This window comes from Doryrhamphus excisus, linkage group LG21 (genome assembly GCF_037039965.1).
Source record: "Doryrhamphus excisus strain RoL-2023G ecotype Guam linkage group LG21, RoL_Dexc_Guam_v1.1, whole genome shotgun sequence".
Taxonomy (NCBI): Eukaryota; Metazoa; Chordata; class Actinopteri; order Syngnathiformes; family Syngnathidae; genus Doryrhamphus; species Doryrhamphus excisus.
This window is the reverse complement of record NC_136377.1, coordinates 5,230,303-5,249,434: the sequence shown is the minus strand read 5'-3', so window position 1 is coordinate 5,249,434 and position 19,132 is coordinate 5,230,303. Positions and strand designations below refer to the sequence as shown.

At 39.6% G+C, this 19,132-nt stretch overlaps 1 protein-coding gene across 2 annotated transcripts in view; it reads right to left on the bottom strand.

Moving 5' to 3' along the window:
- Positions 1-215: 215 nt before the first annotated feature.
- galnt10 (polypeptide N-acetylgalactosaminyltransferase 10) overlaps positions 216-19,132 on the bottom strand; it is a 127,595-nt gene continuing 108,678 nt past the window's right edge. Inside the window, exons 5-12 of one of the 2 annotated variants that reach the window (XM_058086511.2) lie at positions 14,457-14,642; positions 12,896-13,079; positions 9,860-9,977; positions 7,254-7,361; positions 5,930-6,151; positions 5,741-5,857; positions 2,842-2,991; positions 216-2,132 (exon numbers count right to left, since the gene is read on the bottom strand). In XM_058086511.2, coding sequence (XP_057942494.2) covers positions 1,965-2,132; positions 2,842-2,991; positions 5,741-5,857; positions 5,930-6,151; positions 7,254-7,361; positions 9,860-9,977; positions 12,896-13,079; positions 14,457-14,642 — 1,253 coding nt within the window. In that variant the 3' untranslated portion in view covers positions 216-1,964. The remainder of the gene's footprint in view (positions 2,133-2,841; positions 2,992-5,740; positions 5,858-5,929; positions 6,152-7,253; positions 7,362-9,859; positions 9,978-12,895; positions 13,080-14,456; positions 14,643-19,132) is intronic. The other variant, XM_078787785.1, reaches the window with a different exon arrangement.

Here is a 19,132-nt window from a genome sequence, read left to right as displayed (position 1 = left end):
TGCCATTAAGCACGATCTTGAAAGTAATCAGTATAGTTCAAATCAGAAAAATATTATTTTTTACGATGTTTTTGTTTGTCATTTGTTTATAACAAAAATCCGACAATGCTGAAGATTTTTTTTGCAGGACGTTGTTACTCAGTATAACAGTCTGACTCACGGTGTCATCTTGAAAAGAGTGCTTAAAAAAAAAAGTGCTAAAATCATCACACTGCAGCTTAACACTCAAAAGGTAGCCAAAAAAATATCAGATACTATTTTAACGTTTCATTACGACCAGAGGAACCCCCAGGGAGGCTCATCTGGGTACTTAATTACCATGAGAAACAGTCCATTTTAATCTAATTTATTTAAACTTAAAAAAAGCACATTTGTACGATTTTCATCCAAATATAAAAACCTTTTATTTAGTTCATTTTTTTTTTTTTTTTTTTTTACAATTTTCAGCAAAAATATCATACAATTCCAGCTTCATTGTATACTTTGTTAAATATCTAAATAAACTTTTGCACTTGCAACGTCAGTAGAAAATGACAAAGATTTTTTTCACTTCTGGCCGTAAAAAAAAAAACAAAACGTACACTTGGCTACATGTGGATTGGTCACATGATGACACAAAAAAATAGGATTCATTCTCATTTTTCATAGCTTTGCTTTATCATTAAGGGGAATTTAGTTAAAATCATTTAAAAGAAGAATGTGTCGTCTAACCCGCTCTAGAATTAGCACCGGTTGAACAATATGCAACATGTTGTGGCTAATTTGGACTTAAGACCTCTTTTTGAGTTTCCACCAGGGATTTTTCCCTGGAAGTGATGAAAAGGGCCCAAAAGTGCATATTACGCTCCCAAGTCCCCGCTACCCCCCTAAAACCCATTCACATTTAAGGATCACAAGAAGAACCACAGAACCAAAAACAAAAAGAGAGAACAGCAAATACAAATAAAGAAAAAAAAATCCCTTTCCTATAAATATATTTTGGACTGAACAGGTAGGGAAGATAAATCAACGACAACATCCCTCGGAAAAGGTTAAAAGGCTGTGGTTTGTGATGAAACAAACTACTTTTACTCACTCATTTCAGTCTTGGAGTTGAGTGGTGCCTTCAGGGTCCTTCGCCAAAGTCACTCGAGGCATCTCCTGTGTTCTGGGTATTCTTCCAACACAAACACACATGTACACACACACATCTAAAATGTTCAACAAGGCACTAAGACTTCATTCAAGTTTATCACAAGTGCATAAAAGTTGCCACAGGACGCCAACCGGCCCCCGGGGGGAGCTACATGGGCGGCATGTCTCGTTTTTTGATAATGAGCCCCTGCTTGCACTCTATGCTAAGAGTGATTTCAGCTTTGAGGACACAGGCTAGCCTCACGCCAAATGGAGCTGGGGTTGGGACCGCTGCCCATTTTCGAGCCCCCGCGTTTGTCCCCCCTTTCAGCAAACAGGGGAGCAGCAAAATATATTCTACAAGTGGTGATAGCAGCTTGAAAAAGTACTTTTTCTGAAAAATGAAAGTAAAAAAAAAAATAGAAAAGCGGAGAGGAAAGTGACGGACAGCAGATTAGATCAAGTAGGGGGCAAAGGTCGGTGGGGGCGCATCAATCCACCTGGTAATTTTCAGAGTGGTTCTGCCTGGCTTCACCCAGGTGTCACAACCATTTTGGCTCAGCGACAAAGAACGGGCGACACAGCCCGATCTCCCGTTACGCCACCCGCCCCCAAGCCACCGGAGGGGGTTGGTTGTCGGAGGTGGTGAGACATGAGAGGATTTGAGAGGTGGAAGACATGGAGATAAACTGGAGGTGTTCAAATAAGGAACTTGGCGGTGAAGAAAGGCTGCAAAATAAGGCGAGAGGGGAAACAGTCAGGGAAATCGGAGTGAGGAATGTCGGGTACATTCAGGGAATAAATCCCATCCATCAAACTTCCCACTCGTGGGAACCAGACGGGGAAGCAGCTCAGTCGGGACCCTGGTGGTTGAAGCTCTCCAGCACGGTGCTGTTGGTTTTGTCGAAGAGCCACCACTGGCTGGGGGAGGCGGGGTCACATGTGTTCATGAAGATGCGGCGCTCGCTAGCGTTGCTGTCGATGCAGCTGTTGCTAACGGGATGATACAAGCTCTTATCCTAGCGGATGGAAACAGGAAGAAAGGACAGGATGCGGTTATAGTGTAGTACAGTAATCCCTCGTTTATCACTTTTAATTACTTCCAGTGATAAGTGAATTTCAGTGAAGTAGGATTCCTTATTTATTTTGGAGGTTAAACCAAAACCTTGATAGCAGGGGCCACATTGGGTTAAAGTATTTGGGGGTGTGGGGGTGTCTATATATCAGTGGCATCAAGTAGAACGACTTGCTCACGGTGCAACGAAAACAAAAACACAACACATCCATCACAATTTAACGCATCACATAAATCATAAATCACATAAATAACTGTTAAAAACAGTTATTTCAAAATGCCCGCAAGGCATGCTGGGTAGTCCAGCTGCAACAGCAATTTGAATTATGAAAAATGAAACATCGGCTATCAAGAGTATGTTTAAGTCCTCCTTGTTTACTTATCTCACGACTTCTTCCACCTAATTTGCAATCTGACAAAATTGTGACAAACCTGTTAAAAATGTTACCCAGCATGCCTTGCTGCGAGAATATATGGGTGTTTTGTTGGCATAGGTATTGCAGGTACATATTTGTTATCGTGTGTGCTGACGTTTTGTGTTGTTTGGGTTGCTAACATATCGTTTCTGTTGCTGCTGTATTGTCCAAAATACTTTTTAATTTCCCATAAACGCGACACTTCCTGTCACTGTACGATGGAAAAGTATTGCTTACCTTCCGGTAGCGCCACAGCTGGTTGCCCTTCATGCCGTGACAGTCGTACAACGTGACGGGGCTGTTGTGGGAGATGGCGTCAAAGCAAACCTTCTTCGTGTGCATGGGGTCGCCCACGCGGATGTCCTCCCTCCAGCCGAACGTGAACACCTGCAAGTGTGTTTAACGTTATATCAGTTTATAATAGTTCTTATGAAATATTATTAATTATTATTATTTACAAGTAATTAAAAAGAGTGTCACAGTTCCTTTAATTAAATGACTGATTGGAGTAGATGTTTTTTGGAATGGGGAAAAACAAATATGAATATATATCAATATATATTAATATATGTTCCATTCTTTTCAATCAGGGGTGTTCAAGGTGCAACCCGAGGACCATTTGCAGCCCGCAGATGTTTTGTTGGGCTGCAGCACATACTAAAAATATGATTTAACAAGAAAACAAAAAACAAAATATTGTGAGAATTTTTTTTTTAATAATAATAATTTTTAGGAGAATAATGTAATAGGATTGGGAAAAAATATGTAATTTTAGTAGCATAATTCATTCATTCATTCATTTTCTACCACTTTTTCCTCACGAGGATGTTAAAGTGTATTACAGAAAAAAATATTTTGGGACTAAAGCCATAATTATGAGAAAAAAAAATTAACTAGTAGGAAAATAATAATAAAAAACAATTAATAATAATAAAAACAAACAACAGGAGAAAAAATACTGTAATTTTACCAGAATAAAAAAAAAAATTCTAAACAGAGAGAAGTAGCAATTTTATAAGAATAAAGTTGTAATGTTATGAGGAAAAATGTAATTTATTAGCATAGAGCTGAAGTATAAAAAAAGATATTTATTGTTTAAAGTCCTAATATTATTAAATATATAATTATTAAATATATATTTATATATAAGATATTATTATTATTATATGTTATTTATATAATATTAAAATAAAGTTGTACTTTTTGAAAAATAGGTTGATGGAAAATTCCCAAAATCTTATTTTGGGAATAAAGTCAAAATATTATCACAACAAAGTCATACTATTAAGAGAAGAATATTTATGTAGATTATTGAAGAATAAAGTTGAAATATTTGGAAAAAAAAGAGCAGCAAAAATGTGGAAAAAAAGAGTGAAATCCACAGCAATAAAAGTCCATTTCACTTCTATCACAAAGCTGATATGGTCGTTACTTCCTACAAAACATCAAAGCGGCCCTTGCATCCATTGATTCATCATGTCTCCCTCGCTGGAAAAAGTTGAGACACTTCTGTCTCAAAGCTTTCCCTGAGCGACCTTCTCCAATTTTTAAACAAAAAAAAAAAAAAACACCAACAAAAAACACAACAAGGACGGCTGCCAGACGGCTCTCCTGTGATTTGCGGCCAATCCATTCCTCGGTGGCGCTATAACAAAAGATGACGACTGTGACATAGATTAAATAACAATGCATCTGCAGTTTAAAGCAATTAAAGTGTCAGAGCTGCCGGTTGCGGCGTTTGAGGAGTGGAGACAGAAAGTGACGTAAAATCCATTAGGGCTGTATTCTAAACTGGTGATAACACATCTCGGCCGTGACGTGCGGGCAACAAATACACTCCTTGAGGACTCTGTAAAGTTAATAAAGTGTGTGTTTAGCGCTAGGAACACAATTACCTGAGGGGCAATTTACTGCATCAACAACAGAACAATGGATCAACAATGCCTTTGAAACACACCTTGGGAAAGTCCACCACAAAACACACACTACTGAAGATATTTCACTTCTTTTCCTACTATTTCTCTCCTCATCTATTTTATAGTACATTTTTTACTTTTTCATTTTTTTTGTATTTGTGGTGAATGAATCGCAACAAAAAATATTACACAACTTTTGGAACTTGGGTTGGTATGACATGAAAATAATAAGAAAGTAAAAGAGCTGCACAGTATACGAGTGGTTAGCGTGCAGGCCACACAGCTAGGAGATCAGTGTTCGATTCCACTCTCTGGCATCTCTGTGTCTCTCAGTTTTCTGCAGTTACTCCAGGTTCCTCCCACAAAAACATGCATGTTAGGCGATTGGCGGCTCCAAATTGTGTCTATATGTGCCCTGTGATTGGCTGGCCACCAGTCCAGGGTGTACCCCGCCTCTCGCCGTAAGACAGCTGGGATAGGCTCCAGCACACCCGCAACCCTTGTGAGGATAAGTGGTAGAAAATGAATGAATCAACACAAAAAAAAACTAGTCGCCAGCCAATCACAGGGCACATATAGACAAACAACCATTCACACTCACATTCATACCTATGGACAATTTGGAGTCGCTAATTAACCTAGCATGTTTTTGGAATGTGGGAGGAAACCGGAGTACCTGGAAAAAAACCCACGCATGCACGGGGAGAACATGCAAACTCCACACAGAGATGGCCGAGGGTGGGATTGAACTCGGGTCTTCTAGCTGTGAGGTCTGCACGCTAACCATTCGACTGCCGTGCAGCCCGCAAATATTCATTCATTCCTTTTCTACCGCTTTTTCCTCACGAGGGTCGCGTTGGGTGCTGGAGCCTATCCCAGCTGTCTTCGGGCGAGAGGCGGGGTACACCCTGGACTGGTGGCCAGCCAATCACAGGGCACATATAGACAAACAACCATTCACACTCACATTCATACCTATGGACAATTTGGAGTCGCTAATTAACCTAGCATGTTTTTGGAATGTGGGAGGAAACCGGAGTACCTGGAAAAGAACATGCAAACCCCACACAGGTCTGGTGAGGTCTGCGCACTAACCACTTGCCCATCGTGCAGCCTACTGTAGAAATGTAAAAAAATAACTAGTTACGTGTAATTAACAGGAATTCATAACTTCCCCTGTTTTTACGTATAATAAATGATGAATTTATTTGCAGACTCACCTGTCCGTTGCTCCACCTCACCTCCCCCCGTGCCTTGACGCAATTTTCCAGACGTACGGGATTGCCCGACACAAAATGTTTCGTCTCCATGCACATGCCGCTGCCCTCGTTCCGTATCTACCACACAAAACACGCATAGAAGTTATACATCAGGAAGTGGATCATTTCCTGTTCACTCAGCTGACTTACCTCCCCCCACGCAGCGGCGGGAGGTTCCACGGGTGGGTAGTGTTTGGGCAGATCCCAGGCCACCTCATTCATGAACCACTTGAAGCTCTTGCAGTTCAGGCTGCTCCTCAGCTCCTTCTGTGCCGTCATGTCACCCGCAGACAGGTGGCGGTACTCGGGTCGCCGCTGGTAGATGTATTCGGCGTACTCGTCCATCCATACCTCCGCCACTCGCTTCAGGTTCTGGAATCAGAAAATGAGACTTTTTAGTTTTTAGTTTAAACTGGGCCATCTTAGCCATTGCTATTTTTTAAAATAGAATACTGCCGACTTCCAGTGGTGTTGATGTTCGCAATTCAGAGTGTCTGTGAATGCACCTTGAATTAATCTGGTAGGAAGTGTTATTTCGAAAAATGAGTTGCAGATACATACAATATATGGTGTAGGAATTTAGCACTGCTATTGAACCCTGGTCTCCTAGCTGTGAGGTCTGCGCGCTAACCACTAGACCACCGTGCCGCCCCCAGTTGATTTTGTTATACTTAAACTTTTTTTTTCACAATTAAAACTGGATTATTGAGGTACTCACTTTCCTTTTGACACAGAAACTACACTTTTGGTACTGTACAACATTTGCTCTAAGTGAAAGGAATGGGGCAAAGAATTACTCGCAGGTGGATACACAAGCACCAAATGACTCCTGCAGCAAACTTTTTTTTTCAGTTCTGACAATTGCAAGCATCAAAGACCCACGCAATAGCAATAGTAAAGCATTCATCCAGTCAGGGTAGTCGAATCAAAATAAAGAAGAAGAAAAGTCAGCCTTGGAGCCTGGGGATGGTGATGAGAACACAGGTTGAGTGAGTGAGTGAGCGAGCGAGTCTCGCATGGAAGAATACAAATCCTCTGGCCTTGGAAGGTACAGATGTGAAAAAGGGGTAAAAAAAAAAAAAAAAAAAAATCTCCCGTCATTCACACACACACTTCAGCATGGTTCACTGCCTGCAGCTCAACTGGCGGCGAAGTCTCCCCGTTCAGCGCTGCCATCACTCTCCGTCACTGATTACATTCCAGAAGGTGGCAAGGTGGATCTCTTGACCCGCACAAACGCTGGATTATCTGTCTGGAGGGTCTTGGCTTCTATAACTACAGTATGTGCCGTGTGGAAGAACTTGGCCTGCTGCCTTTCATGACCTCTCAAATGATGGACATCAGTGGATGTGTTGACATTTTCAAGCAAAACAATGCATGTTGTTGTTGTCTTTTTAGGTTTTAGAGCTTAAATGTCAACAAGACAAGAACAGCGTTATGTTTGGCGTGGGAAGATTTTCATCAAGAGACTCACCCTGGCCAAGCTGACCCCTCCGGGAACTTTGTAAGGGACGTACTTCCTGTAGATGTGTCCCACTCTGGAGCAGGGGATGTCCTCCATACGACCCCCACACATCCACACCTGCACGAAGAAACATACTATTAAACATTAAATACTGGATATATAAATAATAAAAATAGAAATCATATTTTTATTTCGCTTGTTAGTATTTATTTTATTTAAATTATTATAAATAATAATAATACATTTTATTTCAAAGCGCCTTTCAGGACACTCAAGGTCGCAATATAAAATACAAGATAAAAGAGAACATATGAGTCAACAATAAATAAGAACATACAATAAATAAGGGAGGGGGACCATGTGAAGCAGTTAAAGAGTATTATTAATATATATATATATATATATAACATTTATATAAAACATATATATCTAAATATATTATTTATTTATATATATGTCTATATATATTCATATATATATAATTCTCTTAAATAAATAATATATATAATATAAATAATATTATAAATAACATTCAGTTATATTAGAATAATGTACCATAATATTATAATAACAAAAATATCATCAAAAATATATTCAATCGGCTGCACGGTGGACAAGTGGTTTGCACGCGGGCCGCACAGCTAGGAGAACCGAGTTCGATTCCACCCTCGGCCATCTCTGTGTGGAGTTTGTATGTTCTCGCCGTGCATGCGTGGGTTTTCTCCCACATTCCAAAAACATGCTAGGTTAATTAGCGACTCCAAATTGTCCATAGGTATGAATGTGAGTGTGAATGGTTGTTTGTCTATATGTGCCCTGTGATTGGCTGGCCACCAGTCCAGGGTGTACCCTGCCTCTCACCCGAAGACAGCTGGGATAGGCTCCAGCACCCTCGTGCCCCTTGTAAGGATAAGCGGTACAAAAATAAATGAATGAATGTTAATATTTATTTTATTTCAATTATTATGAATAATATTATAAATAAAATTCAGTAATATTAGAATAATGTACCATAATATTATAATATAAAAATATATATCACGGATAAAATTATTCAAACTTTTTTCTTCAAAATGTAGCGATTTAAATGTAATTAATAACCTTTGAAAATGACATTATATACACGTCCTATACACATGTACACCATTCGCCATAAAGACATCCTGTAAGTTCATATAAACAGCCAGTTGAGAGTGGAGCAAATTTGACAGCGGGGACATTCAATTTCTATTCCCAACAAACAAACGTCCAGCAGGGGACAAACAACATTTGCTTTATTTGCGCCGCAGCATCCGTCCCATCACATCAGACTCCCCAAGGGTGGCCTTTGTGCTTGATTAAGTGAGATGACACAAGCTCTGCTCTTTCAAAGCACAATTCAATTACTGTGACAGGACACTCAGCTCACAGAGGATGATGAGGGGGGGCGAGGAGGGGAGGGGCTTCTTAGCATGCTGACCGAGTGGCCGTTGCTTAAAGAATAATTCATGTTGAAAACACCAAACAAAAGCACAAATCTAATAAGTCGTTTTTGAGCATGATTGATACGGAGTCTCCTGTGCAACTCGGTTTGTTTGGCTTTGACGTCAACGAGAGCCGAAACATTCATGGGGAATATCTTCCAGTCACAATCTTGGGGGACCACGACTGGGTTTCTTTCTAGGGTGGTACCCATAAAATGCTTACATATGCTTTTAGATGGATAAGAAGGGTGGAGCCACTGATGGATGTCAATGGAAATATATATTATTCATATTTATGTTGTTTGCTGCACAGTTAAGACAGTTAAGACTCCAGTATACAGTACTGAATTTTTCTTGTATTTTTTTTTAAATCTTCTCTCAAAAAAAGTTAGTTTTACCAAATTTACCAAAGACTTTCGCCGACACCGAGGCTCTTGCGTTGAAGAGATGGACTGTCAAGTGGTTGCTAGTCTTGTCTCGACAATCGATCTAAGGATTTATGGCTGATTCTTATCGATCCAGGATGCAGCTACATCTCTCGTTTGTCAAACTGGATCTATAAACTCTATTCATTTTTCTATTACATAATTTTATACTTTATTTTTAAACCCCATCTCTGCCCTAAACACATATATATGTATGTATGTCCCCGATGGGTGCAGGCAACCAATCCGGGGACTTAGGGGGCGACCTGTTTTGATGAGTATCACCTGTCGAAGGGCAATAACATTCATTTAACAGGTGTACAGATTTTAACATAATATGAAAAAACATTTTTCTATACATAATTTAATTCAAACACAACACATGAACACATGTACAAATAGGGGCAACCATGCTAATGATTTAAAAAAACAGTTTTTTTATATATATATATATATATATATATATATATATAAAAAATCAGTAAATCCTCAACACCTTTTATAGAAAGAGGAGGTTGGGAGGAAAAAAACCCCAAACTGAAGCTGAGCTGAGGGCGGAGATGGAATTTAATATGTCTGATGAAGGTCAAACAGACCGAAACGTTACCTAAATAAACTAATAATTTTATTTTTCCCCCATTAGAAAATAAATTCAATACACAAAGTAAACACACCATGAGTAATTGTCAACGTAACGTAACGCAACTGATCACTATTGTTTCTTTACCTTGAAGGATATCTCATACTGTTCTCCTCCCCAGATCTCCAGACCCGTATCATACCCGCCAAGCTCCCAGAACCACTTCCTGTCTGTGGCGAACAGCCCTCCTGCCATCACCGGAGACCTGCAAGATGGTAAACATTTGCTGACACTCTTAAACCACTGTGCCACGGTCGTCTTAAGTGACAGGATGTCCGCCTAAAGCAAACAGCTTAAAATAACTGAAACTAGGAAGCGACTACATCCAACTTCTGGGACTATATTTGACTGATATTGTGGTTTATTGTGGTTCATCGGTTCCAGACCCGACAGTGATAAATGACTTTGTTATATTTTTTTTTTAGCAATTACAGCATACAAAACCGTTTATGACCTGCTAAATATTTTTTTTTACATTATTAGAGCCCTCTCAACATGAACTAACACCCCTACAGTCAGTTTTACAGTCATATAACCCAATACGGTACTTTGTTATATTTTTTTTTTTAGCAATTACAGCATACATAACCTGTTTATGACCTGCAAATTTTTTTTTTTACATTATTAGAGCCCTCTCAACATGAACTAACACCCCTACAGTCAGTTTTACAGTCATATAACCCAATACGGTACTTTGTTATATATATTTTTTTTAGCAATTACAGCATATATAACCTGTTTATGACCTGCTAAATTTTTTTTTACATTATTAGAGCCCTCTCAACATGAACTAACACCCCTACAGTCACTTTTACACTCATATAACCCAATACGGTACTTTGTTATATTTTTTTTTAGCAATTACAGCATACATAACCTGTTTATGACCTGCTAAATATTTTTTTTACATTATTAGAGCCCTCTCAACATGAACTAACACCCCTACAGTCAGTTTTACAGTCATATAACCCAATACGGTACTTTGTTATATTTTTTTTTTAGCAATTACAGCATACATAACCTGTTTATGACCTGCTAAATATTTTTTTTACATTATTAGAGCCCTCTCAACATGAACTAACACCCCTACAGTCACTTTTACACTCATATAACCCAATATGGTACCATAATAAGAATTAATAAGCCAGTTAATAACATGAATAAGACTCATGCTCGTGTATGTCGCTATAAATGTGTTCCCTCAGGGAGATGAGTGGAAGTGGTTTTCATGATCGGGAAAAAAATCAGATCCGGATATGAACTAATATTGCATTTTTATGCTGAGTGATGCCTAAGTGCAGTACAGTTATTCACTTCCTGTATTCCGTATGATTTTTTTAATACATAATACATTTATACGGTAATATGACAGTATGGTGATGTAGCTATTAAGATTTTTTTCATTGTCTTCATAAATATAATAATCAGTTTAGTTATAATAATAAACAGAGATAAACATAACAAAATAAGTTCAAAACTCTTTTGTTAGGAAGTATTTTGTCTGAGGGATCATCGCTTCATGGGGCGCTAAGACAAAACAAAACACATCTATCAGGCTTTAACCGGAATCCTGTTTGGGAAGCACATCGTTTTAAAAATAGCTGAAATGAAACCATTACACACTCAGCATGCGGTCACATTTGAGGAAAATTTTAAGCGATTAATTGGACGACATTCCTAACTGGGATAATAGTAGGTATCATGGCCTCGTGGTACTGGAAGATAAGAAAAACGAAGGGATACAGATAAAAAAAAAAGAAAAAGGAGCTGCATAATGGTCGGAATCAATCCTCATTTTTTGAATTAGTCTTCTCTTCTTGCCCGGCGAGATGACCTTCATCAGTTCAAATCCAATTTGAGTCGCAAAGATTTTCATTTTCATTCTGATTGACATTGACGCTGTAGGAAAAAAAAATCCATTTGTGTATATACATATACACACTGTATATGTATATACTGTATGTGTGTGTTTTATTTCTCATGTTACCGTCTCTACACTTCTTTCTCTATCATTTCCACCTTACAGCATTCACAGACTGAATCGCAGAATGGGCCAATAAAACCAAATCTACTCTTAAACGCACAATCTCGCGGAAATTGAAATCATGTGAATGAAATTCCATCCCCGTGAGAAAAAGGAATGTTCGATTGTGGCACAATCTCCCAAACCATGGGTCTCAAACACGCGGCCCACGGGCCAAGACACTACTTTTGCCCGCGCAAGTTTGATATGGATGCTGTATGGTATCATGTACCCAGAAAAAATTATTACTTTTGATTAATGTTCATGTTAAAGGTTAAATAACTGTTAATAGTTATCCTCCCTATCCGTGTGGAAGTGGTAAGTTTTTGGCTATTTAAGTTTAAGGAAATAACTTGAAGGCTACCGTTTAGGTCGCTAGCTCTCTAGTTTGCGAGTTAGCATGTGTCTCAAGACCCTGCAAGTTGCGCAATATGTTGTAAAAAAAAAGTATAAATGTGACTATAGTCGTGTTTTGTCATGTCTACAGGGCTCTAATAATGCTTTGTTTATTTTAATCTGAAAAAAATAATTTGTCTACCCACCAACTATATGTGGTTTCTTAATTTGTAATTATTTGCCATTTTATTATTATTATATGAATTTATTACTGATTGATTAATTTTCTTTATTTTTGATCTTATTTTGTGTAGAAAAAAAAATGAAGATATTTGAGAACAGTGCAATGTTTTATCAGAGCTTTTCTTGTAGAAAATCGGAACCAAAGCAAAGTTTATTCATTTTTCTGTTTTTAATAAATGCGTTTTTTTTTTTGGAAAACCTGAGGCCCTTAGGTAAATTGAGTTTGAGACCCCTGTCCCAAACTAAACATGTCCAAACGGCCACCTGAAACAGATGACGTAAAAACTTAACGAGTCTTATGAAGCGTGAATGGGAAGCTTAGTTTAGCAGAGCATGCTAGTGCGGCTCAGGCTGTATGAGTGTGTTTATACCTTGTTGTGTTTTAACGCTTGTTAATGCAAACAAGTATTTTACCATGCCAAGTTCTGATTGAAATAAGAACGTTCTTGCTCTTGATCTTCCGTTAATACCGAAGGACCGACAGGAAGTGTCAAAAACATCAATAAATGAGCGCAACTCACTCAAAGGGCTCGCTGGGGTCGTCCTTCTTCAGCTCCTGGGGGATGGGGATGCGTTTGTAGTACATTTCCCAATCAAACGCGCCACGCATGGCGTCGCCAGCCTGCGTCTCGTATCCAAAGTTGTCGTGGTCGATGACATCGATCATCGGGCAGACGATAGTCTTTCTGTTCTGGGCGATTCGGTCTGAGAAGCATAGTGTGCGAATTTCAGATTGAATACCACATACCATATATATTCTGGCTTTAGGAGTACTACCACACACCCTGGACGTATAGAATGGAAAACAGCACAATCTGTAAAGTCGGAACGTTTCTCAGTTGAATGGTTCCGAATTTACCAGATGTTGCTAAAACTGTACAGAAATCCAGAGCCATGCCTTTTTCTTTGGCTTTATTGCTGCACTTCTAATATCACTCCAAAGTCGTACCTTATATAATAAAGTGGTAAACACACCTCTATAATGGCTGCTCAGTCCAATACAGATATGTCCACAATGATAATAACCGCAAAATTAGATGCCTTCATCAGGGGTCTCAAACCCATGGCTCCCTACCTGACAATGAATTTGACTCGACTTTATCACGAGGTGATATGGTCATATCACCTCGTACTTCAGTCGGTGATGAAAATAAAATAAAATAAAATAAAGGGCGGCACGGCGGATGAGTGGTTAGCGCGCAGACCTCACAGCTAGGAGACCAAGGTTCAATTCCACCCTCGGCCATGTTCTCCCCGTGCATGTGTGGGTTTTTTCCGGGTACTCCGGTTTCCTCCCACATTCCAAAAACATGCTAGGTTAATTAGCGACTCCAAATTGTCCATAGGTATGAATGTGAGTGTGAATGGTTGTTTGTCTATATGTGCCCTGTGATTGGCTGGCCACCAGTCCAGGGTGTACCCCGCCTCTCGCCCAAAGACTGCTGGGATAGGCTCCAGCACCCCCCACGACCCTCGTGAGGATAAGCGGTAGAAAATGAATGAGTGAAAATAAAATAAAATAAAATAAAATAAAATAAAATAAAATAAAATAAAATAAAATAAAATAAAATAAAATAAAATAAAATAAAATAAAATAAAATAAAATAAAAAAATAGATAAAAAATCAAAAATAAAATTTAACAAATAAATAAATAAAAAAAAACAAAAAAACAACTTAAACTATATTAGGAAAGCAGGAAGTGAACAAATGTAACAGTTACTGATTGTAAAAGTACCAGATTTGCTTTGCTTCTTCCTACTCCTTTTGGACATGTGGAACTGTGAACTGATTATGTGATGCATTCAATTGTAATCTGATGCATGTTCAAATGAAATTAAACCATTACCATTACCATTATTGATGGCATTTTGAATGCAGAGATACTGTGATGACATCCTAAGGTCAACTGTTGCGCCATTCATCTGCGTTTTTGTTGCTTCTGCATTTGCAGCCAGCTTGCTAGTAAGCAGCACTACTGTTGAATAGTGTTGGTATATCAATGGTACAGCATATTAATGGTATTCAAGGACTTTTCATTTTGCTTCTAAATACACAGGGAACATCAATCAGAGCAGACTTACCGAGTAGCGGAGGCAGCCAATTGACGTTGGCCTCACAGTGCGAGTCCAGAAAGGTGATGACCTCCCCCTTAGCGGCGGCAGCCCCCAGCAGTCGAGTCCTGATTAGACCCTCCCTCTTCTTGGTCCTGAGGATGCGGACTTTGGGCAAACGGACCATGTACTCCTCCAGCGATGTTTTCAGGTGTTCTGTGCAGGGGGAGATCGATGTCACTAAAATATTCAAACCTACTACCGTCGAGTGAATTAGACCTTTAATAAAATCCTTACTAGTCTGTTACAAAAGATAAAAACGTCAACCATCGCTGTAAAACAAAGCATCTGGCAGCACCACCTGTTCCGGTGTAAATTATTCCCATTTGGCTTTCTATATCAGATCACAAACACTTTTGGGAAACTTTTTACACAAACTTTTCACACAATCTGGGGTCTGTACTTTTTTACTACAGTCATTATAAACTATACGACACTGACAAAAGGATGCATACATAAACAGTATCAACAGTAGCCACGTTTACATGAGGAGTTTTTCCCCTTACGAATGACCTTTCCGAAAGCAATGGTATCCATGGAAAGGAATATTCCAATCGCGTGTCTACATGCACCGCTATAATCAACCAGAATAGTCAATGGGGCATGCGTAGTAAAACGTAAACACCAACATCACGTGATACCGACTTCCTGGAGTTTTTATTTACTTGTTGGAATAACTCCGTATTCCCAGTTTTTCGTTTGTCCAGTCTTGAAATTTAGTTTGAATCAAAAACAAACTTTCCGCAGCAGTCCAGTGCCGATTGCTCGCCTCCATTTTTTTTTTTTTTTTTTAAATCGAAGAACGTCTGGAGCTGCGTGTTACATCATATGTCAGCGTTCACTGAAAGAACGCACCCGGGAACAGGAAAAGATAAAGTTCAATCTTGCTAATTAAGCTCGACACATGTTTTATATAGATATGTAATTTCTTTTTTAATAAAACTGGACTTGTGAATGGCGTATAGAAGTGTTTGGATTCTGTTCCAAAGATGGCGCTAATGCACACGAAAGCTGCTTGCCAACCGCCAATAAACAGCAGAAGAAGAAAAACACCACGAAGAAGAACGCAGTCTGACAACTTTCCGTTTGAGCGGGTACAAGATACTTCAATCGGATTGGGGAAAGGAATATTCCACCGGTTCAATTCTTCAACTCGGTTCCGTTTGAGCAAATAACCCGAATGGAATTGGAATATTTGGGTCCATGTATACGTGGCTAATGATTAAAGCACAGTGGGAAAACTGCAGCAACAGGTCCGTATCCACTGAATGAGAGTAGTTGATCCCGTCTTTGATGCAATTCTAAAACCCTAAAAAAAAACATGAGCAAGGAACAGGTCTATGGAACATGTCTATATACTGGAGCCCACGAACGCAATATTCTGTGTGCCTTGAAAAATCCCTCAAAATGATCAAAAATGATGATGACCAACAGGGACGGCTTTTGAAAAATATCTGGGATTGAATGAGTTAATTGGCAAATTTACGGTAATGAACAGTCTGCTTTATCGGTATTTAAGGTATTCTGATAATGTGATCCTTGTGTGGCCCTGTGATTGGCTGGGGTGTACCCCACTTCTCATCCAAAGACAGCCAAAGTAGGCTCAGCATATACAGCATAGAAAACAGATGGATCCGCCATTTTTTTTTTCTGTTGCCTTCCACAGAACTCAATCCCGCCTTATAAATCTCTCCGCTCTGTCACCATATCAACAGGTCATGTTTCATTCTCTGAATATTAGGTGCAATAACTGTCAATCCGAACAAGCAAACCACCCGTTGTTTTTTTTTTTTTTATCAGTAATTTAATAAAGGGATCTTTTATAAAGGGCGCCCCAACGAGCCACGTTGTGGTCCATCTCCGCTCATAAAAGCACTTAGAAAAGCCGAGGGTGGTGCGGAGAACAGGATGCAGGTATATTGCATTCTCTTGTTTTTTAGAGTGAAGGCAATTGTTAATAAAAAGGGATTTTTTTGTATGTCTGTGGGTGAGAATAATGGAATTATATATTTTTATGTTCCATTCAACTATAAACATAGCATGGCCCAAAGTGATGAGATTTTTTTTTTTTTTTTACTGTTCTGTGCATCATGAAAAAAAATCCTAAAAACTTCGGATGTTATTTGCAGAATGCCGACAGACATACAGAGCCCTCATTAATAAAATATTACCTCAGACAGTGTTCCTCCTTGATAGCAGTTCTTACAATCGCCCCGTTGTCACTAAGGTGCCCCCCCCCCCTCCCCCACACACACACATACACAACACATCTACTAATTGGATTCTGAATATCAGAGGACATGATGGAGGACAGGCAGCAGTCCTTTTTTCAAAAACCATAAAAGGATAAACTCCCGCTGCTAAAATGACAGGGAGTCTGGTTTCAACTCAGAAAGCTCATCGTTTGATTCCGTCTTCTTTGCTTTGTCTTTCCTGGTTTTGATGTCGTTTGGCAGCAGTTTGTCTCTCGGAGGAAAGCATCACTGATCCCAAGGGACGGCAGGACCCGCCAAAACCAACAAAAAACGTCAAACAAGATCTTCTAATCATTCACGACCGATACATCTCTCTCCGCTGTGATATTCTTCATGTGGGAAATTGTTAGTTAATATCTTTCCGCCGGGTGGTTCAATTCCTTACGGTACACATTTGATTACGTTTATAATAAAGGGGTACCTGGGTTGTACCAAATTAAAGTACCTCAGTCGTACTCTGTATGCTTGGAAGTAGAGAATGCACTCATTGAAAAATCATGACAACATAATTTTGTTTGTTTTGATGTTTATGACTCCGTTTCATACTGTCGTTATCGTAATTATTGCATTTAACCACTATAAATGGGGGATGATTGTACACTGTGCCGATACCGATATCAGCCGATACCGATATGTGTAACATGAAATATGGTTGAATGACCACATATGTGTTGGAAACAGCATTTTTTAATATCGGTTTTCATGATCTTAAAAAAAGACCTGATACCAATGTCAACCGATATCACATTTTTATGCTGATACCGATAATTATCGAACATCTCTGATAATGATATTGATAACCATAGTAACTTTGGTTGCAATAATCATTAAATGGATGCATGGAGGATGAGTGGTTAGCGTAAAGGCCACACAGCAAGAAGACCCAAGTTCAATTCCACCCTCAGCCATCTCTGTGTGGAATTTGCATGTTCTCCCCGTGCATGCGTGGGTTTTCTCCGGGTACTCCGGTTTCCTCCCACATTCCAAAAACATGCTAGGTTAATTAGCGACTCCAAATTGTCCATAGGTATGAATGTGAGTGTGAATGGTTGTTTGTCTATATGTGCCCTGTGATTGTCTGACAGTCTAGGGTGTACCCCGCCTCTCGCCCGAAGACAGCTGGGATAGGCTCCAGCACCCCCGCGACCCTCATGAGGAAAAGCGGTAGAAAATAAATGAATGAATGAATGAATAATAATAATAAGTGGTCAAGTGGTTAGCGCGCAGACCTCACAGCTAGGAGACCAGGGTTCAATTCCACCCTCGGCCATCTCTGTGTGGAGTTTGCATGTTCTCCCCGTGCATGCGTGGGTTTTCTCCGGGTACTCCGGTTTCCTCCCACATTCCAAAAACATGCTAGGTTAATTAGCGACTCCAAATTGTCCATAGGTATGAATGTGAGTGTGAATGGTTGTTTGTCTATATGTGCCCTGTGATTGGCTGGCTGGCGACCAGTCCAGGGAGTCCGCCTCTCGCCGGAAGACAGCTGGGATAGGCTCCAGCACCCTCCGCGACCCTCATGAGGATAAGTGGTAGAAAATGAATGAATTTAGGATTCCAAAAAACAATGACTGATCCAAACCATACCACAACAAATGAAACCAAAACTTACTACTTTCATGGAAACAAAAGTCCTAAAATAAAAACAGCAAGTCACAGGAGCGGACTGACAATTCTCAAAGTCACACACTTTATTGCAAAGATCCTATTTGGATTCCCGACCTGACAAAACCCCTAAATGTCTGAAATTGATGCCCTCGATTCCACCATCATCATAATGATGTCATTTGTTAGCCAATGTTCCAAACAAATAAGTCTGTCAGGAGAAAAGCAATGAGTGTTGATGATGCCACCCCTCGCAAAGAAAAGAGTAAGACTTCACCTTCATAACGCGGCCATAGGTCAGGGCCATTAGCGACAACTCATTAGGAGATCGATTTGCGGCTAAACTTCGACATGCCTGGGCTGAATCCCGCATAACCTTCTTTCTCCCTGACAGGAAGAAAGAATGAAGCGTTTCAATCCACGTTCAGGGGACAGGGGAAAGGTTATGGCGGCTAATTATCTATGGTTAATTTAAGATGAATGAATTGGGAGACAGTTTGACTGGTTTACGGGACAGTCAACGACGCTGTAAATCACGCTAATTGAGAGTAGGGGCCGGCGTCTGGAAACACATTAGTCTTTATTAGAATGTGACGTGCAGGACATGGACACATGGGTCACTCATGACGACTCTTTCAAGGGTGCTTTAACACCGATAGTTTGCATTCACTGGTCCGAATCACCACTCACGTTGCCTTTTCTGACTTTGTGGATTAAGGTGGGGTTTATCATTAACTCCTTCACGACAGGACATTTTTAAAAATGATTTTTCAGATTTTTCAAGGC